General features: G+C 38.6%; 1 protein-coding gene across 1 annotated transcript; it reads left to right on the top strand.

The window, feature by feature from the left end:
* The first annotated feature begins 62 nt into the window (after positions 1-62).
* Positions 63-9,223, top strand: ghdc (GH3 domain containing). Its single transcript, XM_037756050.1, has 11 exons — positions 63-490; positions 2,279-2,584; positions 3,855-4,051; positions 4,144-4,338; positions 4,451-4,570; positions 5,423-5,720; positions 6,824-7,013; positions 7,493-7,564; positions 7,657-7,790; positions 7,909-7,997; positions 8,094-9,223. Exons 1-11 carry the CDS (start codon positions 415-417, stop codon positions 8,313-8,315), a joined length of 1,899 nt encoding a protein of 632 aa, XP_037611978.1. The 5' UTR covers positions 63-414; the 3' UTR covers positions 8,316-9,223.
* The last annotated feature ends 3,273 nt before the right edge of the window (positions 9,224-12,496 follow it).

Below are 12,496 nucleotides of genomic sequence, written 5' to 3'. Positions count from 1 at the left end.
TTTCTGTACACTGCAAACTTCCCCACTGTGGGACTAATAAAGAAATATCTTATCTTATTTTATCTTATCCTTTTTATAATATGGGACTTTTAAAGATTTGGAATGTAGTTGAATATCATTAAGAAAGTGGGTGAAATTGGGTTTTCTATCTTTCCATTTAATTTCATGTATTTGGGATTTGCTGAAAATGATAAAAACAGCTCAATTTGAGCCAACTTTCCTCCATAAAAAGCTTTGTTTTGTGTTTGTTGTCTGGAGTGCATGTGTGTGTGTGCGTGTGTGTATAAATCAGACAGACTATACGTCATCCTGTAGTCAGCCAATCAGCGTGGCAGGCTCTGACCCAAACACGGAAGTAGCTGGGAAACGGATGCAAAAGCAAAAAGTTGATTTAGGTTATATTGTTTACTGGAAATGTCTCTCTCTTGGGTTCACGTTGCGGTTTTATCGTTTGCTGTCGCCCTTGCTGCCATAATTGGACACAATCTGGGTAAGTTAGGTTGATTATAACGTCAGTTAGCTAGAAGTGATGAAACATTCAGCTTCACTCCAGTAACAGGAGGGCTGGTAGGGATTATAGATGGAAAAGAAAGGTCTAAAGTCTCTCACTCATTTTTTAGGCATTTTAGTTGATGAAAAATTAAATTGGAAAAAACATTTTATTTGTAATAAAACTGTGAAGTCACTATCATCAGCAAACTAAGAAGTTTCATAAATGTTTCTTGTTTATTAACCTTATATTATTCCATGACTCATCCCATGTGAAAAAAAAGGCTTAATAATCCAGGCCTAAATTAGATAATTGTTGCCTTGTGTGAAAGTATTAATGCTGGACCATTGCACTTCTAGCTGGGATGCACATTAAACACCAGGATGACTGGATTTTGTGCAGTTTTATATATGTGCAAATAAATAAATAAATAAAATTGATTAAAAAAAAATGTACAATTTACACTTTTATATAATGAATAGCACTCAAGGGTGAAGAGGTAGCTAGCTGTGGTTCTCTTTATACTGTACATCCACAGATTGTGTGTACAAGTGCAATTACCTCTGTTTACATTACATCTATTTTTTATATTTTATACTTCTAGTGTGACACTATTGTTCATATTTATTTATTACATCTACTTTACCTGTTTTATTTGCTTTATAACTGTGTGTGTGTTTTACCTGTTATATGTTTTATCTGCCTCGTTTAGTTTTGTCAAGTATTTGTTTTAAAGCACTGACCAGAAGTGGCAACTAGTGAATCTTGTTGTATTTAATACAATGACGATAAAGCTTTCTATTCTATTCTATTCTATTCTGTATGGCTACCTCAGACCAGGTAACGCTTTTATATAATGAAATGAATAGTGTAGCATACATACATACATACATATGTGCAAATAAATAAAAATAAATAAATAAATACAATTGTTTGAAAAAAATTAACAATTTACACTTTTATATAACGAATAGTGTAGCATACATACATACATACATATGTGCAAATAAATAAAAATAAATAAATAAATACAATTGTTTGAAAAAAATTAACAATTTACATTTTTATATAATGAATAGTGTAGCATACATACATATATATATATGTCCAAAAAATATATATAAAATTATTTGAAAACAAAATTAACAATTTTACACTTTTATATAATGAATAGTCTAGCATACATACATAAATGTGCAAATAAATAAATACAAATAAATAAATAAAATTGTTTGAAAAAAATGAACAATTTACACTTTTATGAATAGTGTAGCATACATACACATATGTGCAAATAAATAAATAAATAAAATTGTTTAGTGTAACATACATATATGTACAAATAAATAAATAAAAATAAATAAATAAAATTGGTTAGTGTAACATGCATATATGTGCAAATAAATAAATACAAATAAAAATAAATAAATAAAATTGTTTGAAAAAAATTAACAATATACACTTTTATATAATGAATAGTGTAGCATACATACATATATGTGCAAATACATTAAATTGTTTTGGAGAAAATTAGTGTAACATACATATATGTGCAAATAAATAAATAAAAATAAAAAAAATAAATAAAATTGTTTGAAAAAAATTAACAATTTACACTTTTATATAATGAATAGTGTAGCTTGGGTTCTCTTGATACTATACCTCCACAAATTGTATGGCTACCTGAGACCAGGTAAAGGTGTAATGTTGTCCAACAGCGCCCCCACGTGGCTCAGCTGTCTCTTACATGTGTCTTCTTGTGTAACTCCGGTCCTTGTCTCCACACAGCCATGCCGCTGCCCTCTCTGCCGGGTGTATGCGGCAGTGTTGCCGGTGTGTTCTCTCTGGCCGGGATGGCGGTCCTCTGGAGGGACATCAGCTCCAAGATGAAAGGTGACAGCCGGACGCTGAGCTCTCTGCTCGGCCAGTACTTGGCCGTGAAGGGTGTGGGCTGGCTGGGCAGGAGGCAGAGGAAGAAACTGGAAGCAGATACTCTCAATGTGAAGCAGGTCCAGGAGGAGACTCTGCTGAAGCGCCTGCGCAAAAACGCAAACACATGTTATGGAAGACAGTATGACTTCAACTCAATTAAAGGTAAGGAAAAGAATGAGCAGATTTGTGTTTGTGGTGTTTGTAATTTTCAAGTCAAACTATTTTTGCAGGACAACAAACAGCACGTGTTGTAATACCTCCTCTGACACACTGATTTGTCCTCTGGCTGGCTGTGATGTAACCTTATGTATTGTTTGTATATATAGTCAGAGCCTATAGCAGGGGTCTGCAACCTTTACTATCAAAAGAGCCATTTTAGGCAAAATAAAAAAAAAAATCTGTATGGAGCCGCAAAACATTTGAGCATTGTGATGAAGGTAACACAGTTTACAGTCTAAGTATATAGTATATAAGTCTAATGCAGTGAGGGACAAAGTGCAATGTACTACAGAGTATTAGGGCCACATTGAGGGAAAAAACATCTGAGATTTACAGAATAAAGTTGTAATATTACGAGAAGAAAATCGTAATATTATGAGAATAAAGGCATAACTTCACGAGAAGAAAGTCGTAATATAATGAGAATAAAGTCATAATATTACAAGAAAAAAGTCGTAATATTATGAGAATAAAGTCATAATATGAGAATAAAGTCGTAATATTATGAGAATAAAGTCATATTATGAGAAAAAAAAGTCGTAATATTTCGAGAATAAAGTCATAACTTTACGAGAAGAAAGTCGTAATATAATGAGAATAAAGTCATAATATTACGAGAAAAAAGTCGTAATATTATGAGAATAAAGTCATAACTTTACGAGAAGAAAGTCGTAATATAATGAGAATAAAGTCATAATATTATGAGAAAAAAAGTCGTGATATTACAAGAATAAAGTCATAACTTTACAAGAAGAAAGTCGTAATATAATGAGAATAAAGTCATAACTTTACAAGAAGAAAGTCGTAATATAATGAGAATAAAGTCATAACTTTACGAGAAAAAAAGAAAATAACACGTGAAATTACTACTTTATAATATTGACTTTATTCTCATAATACAACGACTTTTTCTCTTAAACTTATGACTTTAGTCTCATAATATTACAACTTTTTTTCCCATAAACTTGTGACTTTATTCTCGAAATCTCAGATACATTTTTTTCCCTCAATGTGGCCCTAATACTTCGTCGTACCGTCGTACCATAGACCTATAAAAATGAAAATGTAAACAAAAAACAGTTATTCATTTATATTTTTGAAAATCCACAAGGAGCCACTGGAGAGGAGCTAAAGAGCACATGTGGCTCCGGAGCCACATAAAGACAGTTTTAACTCGCAAACAGAAACCTTAAAACTGCCTGTTATTTTCCAGACAGCGATGGCTTCCGGGCGTGTCACCCCATCACCACGTACGAGCACTACCGCGAGCTCATCAGACGCATCGCGGCGGGAGAGGAGAAGGTGATCATCGCTGAGAAGCCGCTGATCCTGGCCATGACCTCGGGGACTTCGGGAGCCAGCGCCATGCTGCTCAGCACCAAGGACACCAGCACTGAGTTCTTCCTGCAGGTGTGATGATGATGATGTGTTGCCCCAGCTGGATTCTATGCTGCGTTGTTGTGCATATGAAACTACAATATTTATTCATGTGTTTCCACCAGGGAGTGACCGTGTGTTTGGATGCCATGGGAAGAGCATTTCCTACGACCGACAGCCTTCAGCGCACCACTAAGTTCTTCTACTCGCCTACATTTCGCCAGTCTGAGGCCGGTATTCCCATCGGACCAAACTCCTCCACGCCAGCCTCCTCCCGCCATATGCTCAACCTCTACACCACCCCAGCACCCGCCTTTGAGGTACAATTTACAAGATGATCAGTTTCCCCTCTATTTTGTGAAAAATGTATTAATTATTTTCAAATTTGAACAGTTTTTAAAGGATTGTACTGTCCTCTGTTCTCCCTTTCAGGTTCCCAGTGAGAAGGACACCCTCTACCTGCATCTCCTGTTTGCTCTCAAAGATCCCACCGTAGGAACACTGGAGTCCAACTTTGCTTCCACAGTCTTCTATGCTTTCAGTGCTTTACAGGTAGAGCACAGCTCAAGTCATGATTTATTATACAGATAATGGAATAATAAAAAGCAGAAAAATATGAAAAATGTTGCTGAAAATGAAAAGGAACCCAAAAAAAAGGAAAGCTCCACGTAGGGCTGTCACAATATTCGATTTTTGGAATTCACGATATTACCGCGTTATTTATAGAAAATTAAAAAATAAAACAAAAACAAATAATGTTATCAGTCAAAATCATCTTTAACTTTGTTTATTGTGCGTTTTGTCTCTTTTTTGGCAAATTAATTACACTCACAATACAAGTATAAGGAGGTGGAGTCTGTAACCATAATTGTATATATACTGGTTCAAGAGGTGCTGGATTATTTTAACAATATTATCATATATGATATGATATAAATACTGCATTTCATTTTTAAATATCACAGTTATCGTTAATACCGGTATATCGTTCCATGACTGTCGTATCTATGAAATCATTTTAAAAAATACGGTTACGCACGCATAATGACGTATACGCACGCTGTATCATGTTTCAGTTTGTTTGGGACCGGAGCCACACCGGAGAGATAAAAAGCGCTCAACAACGTAGATTTCAAAAGTGGCAGATAAACTTTCTGAGTGGCAGACAAAAAAAAAAGACTTGCCTGCCACAGTGGCAGGAAGTGAAAAAAGTTAATTTCAGACCCTGCCTTGAGTGCTTCATGCATGCCTGGTTTGAGTCCCACTGGGACATTTTCTAGTTAAGTGGGATGAAATCTTGAGTCAGGTGTCAGGCTCCCGCTGACTGAATGAAAAGCTCAGGTAATTTGTTTGATGGAGGAAGGATTAGAGAAGTAATTTCTATCCCATCTCCTCTCCCCACAGGATCGCTGGCGGGAGCTCGTTGACGACATTGAACAAGGGAAGGTCAGCGGCGCTCTGGCTCTGGAGCCCAAAGTGAGGTCCAGGCTCGAGGCTCTGATGAAGCCGGACCCACAGAGGGCCGCTCAGCTCCGGGCCCACTTCCAGGACGGCTTCCGTGGGATCGCCAAGCGGCTGTGGCCTCACCTCCACCTGGTGCTGGCAGTGGACTCAGGCTCCAATCAGATCTACGGGGAAATGTTGAGGGAGAACTACTGCCAGGGAGTGCCTTTCTATTCGCCTTTCTACGCTGCCACTGAAGGTAGGAACCTGATCCCAGCCAAGAGAAACTACTGCTCTAAAAGTTCTGGTGGTTTGAGTGGCCAAAAGTCCTGTTAATAAGAAACTCATCTATGCAGAACGTGGTGATCAAATCAAATCCTGGTGACTGACAGAAGTTTATGCAGCACTTTAATGCTTCTGATGTGTCTATTTATGTTCTTTTGATGATGATTTCACGATCAGCAGGTGGATTTATTAGTAGTTTATCTTTTGAAATCATGCTAAAATCACATATCTGCCACCATAAAATCTTGCAATTGATTTGTTTGCTTTCACATCACAAATGAGTCGCACCAGAGTCCGCTTGGAAGCTTTCACTCGAGCCCAAACGAACCGTACTTTTCAAGCGTTCCCGGTTTGGTTGTTTGGTCCGCACCAGGGTTCGATTGACAGCTTTCCCACGAGCCTGAAACAAACCGTACTAACCAGGCAAACAGACCTGAGTTGGCTTTAACTGAACAAAACAGGTTAAGTGTGAAAGCACCCTTATAGTGATAGGTTTTTTTCATTCTTCATGTAAATGTATGTAGATTTGTTCCCTCTTTCATATGACCATTTCTGACCAATCAAGGGATGATGATGATGATCAGGCAGTTAAAGTGACTGATCTGTGTGCGTGTGTGATCTAGCGTTATTATCTATGTTGTATTGTGGATAAAGTCTTTTTATATGAATTTATGCCCCTTAAAATATTGGATGAAGCAGACAAGATTTAGCTCTTGTTCAAGAAAAGTGGCAGCAGTGACAATCTCTAAATCAATATACAGTATTTACCCTAACATAATGTGGGAGATTACTGAGCTAAAAAAACTGATTTAATGAAGTTTTAGAATAATAAGAGATACGATATACTTTATTGTCCTAAAGGGAAATCTTTCTTGGGCAATAGTGCTGCACACAGCTGCAATCAGCTTAGAACAATACATAGCCAACAAGACATAACAGTAGTACACCAAGACACAGTGGAAAAACAAGTCAAATATTGCACATTCCCTGTGAAATATATATATAAATACATAGGCATCTATGGTTTTATGAGCTAGTATTAGCTCTAATTGTATGTATATGTATGGGCCCCTTCAGGTCTAATAGGGGTGAACCTGTGGCCTCAGGAGCCGAACAGACGCTACCTGCTGTGTCCTCGTTCGATGTTCTGCGAGTTCCTGCCAGAGAGCAGCCTGGAGGAGGAGACGCCTCACACCCTGCTGATGGAGGAGGTGAAAGAGGGACAAAACTATGAGCTCGTCGTCACAAACGCTTCAGGACTCTTCAGGTCGGATTTCATTTACAACCAAAAATGATCAAATGATGAATGAAATGATTAAGACAGTGAGTGTTCTTGCGGGATTTGGTGTTTCAATGCAGATAATTGTATGTTTATTAGGTTTTTAGGGGGTAAATACCTGAAATATGGACACGTTTTTTTTTTTTTTTAGTTCAATTAACTCCCCATTTGTCAAATTATAGGCTACAAAATTGAGAAATTATATTCAGTAATTGCTTTGTGTCATTGTTTCGATGTGGCTTCACTTGACTGCACTCTATCAAGATGGAATGAGCGTTATCTCAAGTCTAATAATGCTATGTGATATCAAGATTCGTGCTCAGACTCTGTTAGACAATCTGACATGCAATTAAAACTGAAGGATGCTCAGAACTGCAATACGCACCGGGTTTAATCCCAGGTATTTCACAAGCATTAGTTGTGTTGGACAGCTGCATAAATAACGCTGTTTTTTTGCTGTGTTACAGATATCGCGTTGGAGACATTGTGAGAGTAGTTGGATTCCATAACCAGTGTCCCGTTGTTGAGTTTCAGTACAGGTACATTTAGTTCACATATTGCATATTATGTCATGCTCATGTAGATTTTTAAAATATGTAACACAGCAAAGTATGTTCTCATCTTCTGTCAGACGGGGTCAGATGTTAAGCGTTAGAGGAGAGAAAGTGTCCGAGGCGTTGTTCCTCGATGCTCTGAAGAAAGCTGTTGCTCAGTGGCCGGGAGCCCAGCTGGTCGACTACTGCTGTGCTGAGAGCGGCATCATGGGTCAGACGTCTTGCCTTATACCCCTCAGTCACTGCAGAATTTTGGATCTGAGTCTTCTGAGTGGTTATTCAGGTTCAGTTTGCACTATAATGAATCTTACTTTACTGTGGTGTTGTAGGAGATTCGGCAGGCGTTTCAGATCCTCATTACCAGGTCTTTATCGAGCTGAAAGGTGTGAGAAACCTCACAGAGGAACAACGATACAAGGTAAGACAAATGGCATGTTTTTTTTTTTGCTTTATCCTGAAATTGATCTTTATTCTCTTCCTCTGAGCGGCGCCTCCTCCTCTCTTTTCCCTCCAGTTGGACATCTGTCTCCAGCAGGACTCGGCCGTCTACAAGTCTTTCCGTATCAAAGGCAGCATCGGACCGATGAGGGTGCAGCTGATGGCGAAGGGTGCATTCAAGGAGCTCCGCAAACAGATGATGGCCTTCTTGAACACCTCGCCCAACACCTTCAAAATGCACAGAGTACTGCGCAGGAAAGAATACACTGACTTCCTCTTGGGAAAAACCGTCTCCTGAAACCTCCCGTTGTTGTGGAGAAAGAGACAAAGCTTGTGGACTCTGACTGTGGTGAGCGCTGACTGAATGAAATGTTTTTTTTTTATCAACTGCTCATGAATGAGTTGATTAATTGTGCCTTTGGGAACTCTTAAACACAAAAAACACAACATTATTTAATTTGACAATTAAAACGTTCATTTGACTGATTTACTTCCTCGATCATATTTATAAATATAGAAGTGAAGCGTTAAACTGTTACCGTAGTTGAAATGAAATGTTTCGGGATCTCATCAATGGCTACATAAATGAATCTAACCAGGGTTTCATTTAGTTGCCTTATCAGTAGTACCAGAGCTTTTAAATGATGCTGTTTGTAAAGATGCTGTTTGCATTGATGCACATTTTTACCTCCACCAAGGAGGTTATATTTTCGGTTTGTTTGTTGGTTTTCTCAGCAGGATAATGGGAAATCTACACGCCCGATTTTCATGAAACTTGGTGGACGGGTGTAGCATGGGTCACGGAAGAACCCATTACATTTTGGAGCGGATCCAAATCACGGGTCGGATACACGCATTATTTTTCACTTATGGAAACGGCCTTGGCGGTTATCTTTTCAAATGATACCATCTGGTGTTATTGAATGTTGCGGCGACGCCACATCCACATTGTCCTATAAGTGCAGTCACCTGTGAAGATTAAAGCAACATTTGGCAAGAGTTATATCTAAAAATAAATCTCTCTTGTATGCTCTAAATCATGGAGCGGGGCTCAAATGCAACAGAGAAAATCATCCTACAGTAAACCCTCTTATTTATGAACAATACATTTATGAAACATAATTCTGGTGTAGATTGTGATCTCCTGTAAAAATCAAAGTGAGCGAGTAAAAGTGCAATTAAAGTTTAACATAATCAGCAAAAGCAGTAGATGTTTTGTCTGTTTTCCCTTTTAGTATCTCCTAAGACAGCAGTCACACACTGGATGCAAATGTAAGTATATACAATTTTATCATTTTTTCCCCACTAACTTCTGACATTTATCTCCAGAATTTTTATTTAATTTCAGCAAGCTCTCTTTCTTAAATTATTCAGATAACGTAGCGGTGGCTTCCTGGAGTGAGCTCCCAGTTTGTGCTCACTTTGGGTCCAGTGGGCCTTTGAAGACCAGATGAGCAGATGAATGGTAAGCTTCATTATAGTGTAGACTGTACATAATGATCCACATGACAGCAGTCAGAAAACAGTAGGCTTGAAGTGTCTGCCTGCATTTACTCCTCTCTTCAGACGGTTACCAGTGCCAGGACTTCATTGTCACCACTAGGGGGGGATAGTCATATATGTAAGACCTGCACAGTAGCTGTTATTCATGCTGTCTACTACAGATCTTATTGTCTCAACTAAAACAGTGGATTCTTGGTCATAACTCTGACTGTTAGTGCCTTCATCTCATTCTAAATCAGATTACATTAAACTTATAAGAGTATAACAGATTTCTGAAGTGTAAATGTAATTGAGAGGTAATTTTTCCTGGCAGATTAGAGAGAGTAGAGACTTATAAAATTGTGTAGCTCCTGCATCATTATTTCATTTTATGGATTTGACCTGCATTATAGTAAACAAGCCCACGTCAGAGATGTCCCTCTTAACTCTCATGTGTTGTTGCACGGCACGCTTCTCTCCCGCAGGTCTCTCCGTTCACAAAGTGGGCTAATATTTATAGTAACGTCCCATTTCAGCAGAGATTTGACACTGCTCGCATTTTATTTTGGCTTCATAGTGTGATCAGGCCAAAACAGGAGTCAAATAAAAATACACTGAAGAGCTAATGGGTAATTTTCATGAGAAGGTGACTCGAGGGAACAGAGGTTTAGTTGTTGTTTTCCTCTCTGGAGGTTTTACAAACAGTTTAACAGTAACATTACCTAAATATATGAAAGTCATCTTCTCATACAGCAGCTGGTTAACAAAATCTGCTTTAAAGCTAACTAATTACTACGTCATTTCTGTGTTATTTTTAATGTTTAATCAGTACAAAAACTGAAGTGTAAAAACAACCAGTGGAGGAGACCAAGAAATAGTTCATCACATAACTGCCCGTAAAATGGCATATTGCCGTTTTTACACTTTTTCTACAGCTTAAACTAACCATATATAACATGTTAATTAATGAGCTTTAGAGGTGCGGTTGGCAGATTTGTTTTCGATTGAGCCAGGCCAGCTGTTTCTCCCTGTTTCCGGTCTTTATCCTAAACTAAGCTAACTTGTTGGAGCGTCATATTTAATGAGGACCTATTATGCTTATTTTCAGGTGCTTACATGTATTTCGGGTTTCTACTAGAACATGTTTACATGCTTTAATGTTCAATAAAATAGTTTATTTTTCTCATACCTACTGTGCTGCAGCACCTCTTTGCACCGTCTGTCTGAATGTGTTACTTGGTGACATCACCACGTTACGGAAGAAAAGGCGTAACTTCAAGCGAGGCGTTTCAGGCAGTTCAGGATCAGTGTTTCTGTGGGGGAGAATAACTCCCTTTGTCGTGGACTTTGGGCTTTATAACTTAGCAGACTTTTGACATGCACAAAAAACTATATAACTTATTAAAGGAAAGGGAAAAAGCATAAAGGCTTAATAGGTCCTCTTTAAAGGTGCTAAATTCGAAATTCAGAACATATCTAGTGCCTCCACAGGGCTCTCAACATGGCGACAGCTGAGCTGGCGGCTTGCAGCTAACGAGGCTAACAGCACAAACAGTGCGAACAAGAGCAACAGTGCTGACAGAGCTAACAGTGTTAACCTGAGGGGAACCGGAGGGTGGGTGCTATGCTTCTGCAACGATGCCATTAGTCGGGACGGCGTTATCAGCTGTAACCGCCGTATGAGCGCAGTGCAGAGCGGTGGCCGTGAGCTATCCAGTGGGGCACACTCACATGCACGAACATGCACGAAAAGGCACACGCGGCCGGCCCGGCTATGTCAACAAAACACAGAGAAACTCGGATTACAACACACACAGAGGGAGAGTGACTTCATTCTCTGCTCAGGTAGACGTTACTCCTCTACATCTTTATATATCTCTCTCTATACAGATATAGAGAGAGATATATAACTATATATCATAGCAAATAGTTGTTTGATGCTATATTAATGCTCTGGATATCGTATAGAGCACCTTTATTTGAGTTAGCTGAATGTTACTTTGGTGATTTTAATGTTTCAACTTCAGACGAAGAGTAACACACTTTGGTTAAAATAATGAAATTGTGAAACTTTTGATTTTACAAAAGCTGTCAAACACATGTGATTTTTTTTTTGTATGTGACTGATTAGTGTGGTTCCAGAGTAGGCTACAATATAATGACAGCATGGTGAATGATTCCAGTTTTTTTTTTTTATCCATGCTTTCTCCATGTTTTTGTTTATCCATGACAGATTGTCGTCTTTCTCTGTTTGGTGTTTAGTGAGATGGTGTGTGTCTGTCATCCTCACGTGCCTTGAGGATTTACACACACACACATACACACACAGAAACACACAGAGCTTCCGAGCACATCTGCTCAGTCACGAGTTAATTCAATGTAAACAGCCGAGATTTGAGAATGACAGGCGTGATTTCTCAATGGGTTTGCTGAGGGAAGGAGGATATATTTAATTGGGGGAGGAGATGTTGCATGTTGAGTGAATGATGCCGGCTATAAAGCTTATCTATCTTACAGTTTAAAACAGGATTAGTGCTGTGGAATTTCATTGAAGTCTAAAATGGTAAATAAAACCATAACAAACGATTGATCCAAATTTGTATTTAGCCATTTTAAATCGAGTAAAATCCCCTTCAAAAACAAAATCTGGTTAAATGCCCGCAGAGCTGAGAACTGTGGGGAATGTAGTTGGGATAATATTTCACCCGGCCGCCTGTGCGTCACCGTGTCGTATTAGAACAGTAGATAGTGATCATGTTTAATGGATTAGCCTCTTTATTAGCGACAAGCAGAGATGGATGAACTACAAGAGGAAAGGCCAACGAGAAGCCATTAAAAATAGATAGCAGTGATGGGCTGCCAGGGCTAGAATAGGATCCGAGAGGGGGGACAGTACTTTCTTACAGTCTGAGAGCCAGTCTTTTACTTTCACTGGTTGTGTTTTTTTTCCCTCCGTTTCCTGCAAATGAAGCTCACCTGAGCTGCCAGCTGGACGGG

This window comes from Sebastes umbrosus, chromosome 20, assembly GCF_015220745.1.
Source record: "Sebastes umbrosus isolate fSebUmb1 chromosome 20, fSebUmb1.pri, whole genome shotgun sequence".
Taxonomy (NCBI): domain Eukaryota; kingdom Metazoa; phylum Chordata; class Actinopteri; order Perciformes; family Sebastidae; genus Sebastes; species Sebastes umbrosus.
This window is presented reverse-complemented; position numbering and strand designations above follow the sequence as displayed.

Excerpts from the sequence above, each read along its gene's own strand:
- ghdc (XM_037756050.1), top strand. The coding sequence starts at position 415 with ATGTCTCTCTCTTGGGTTCACGTTGCGGTTTTATCGTTTGCTGTCGCC. Across the intron at positions 491-2,278 it reads CATAATTGGACACAATCTGG|CCATGCCGCTGCCCTCTCTG; the intron begins GTAAGTTAGGTT and ends GTCTCCACACAG. Across the intron at positions 7,565-7,656 it reads GTTGTTGAGTTTCAGTACAG|ACGGGGTCAGATGTTAAGCG; the intron begins GTACATTTAGTT and ends ATCTTCTGTCAG.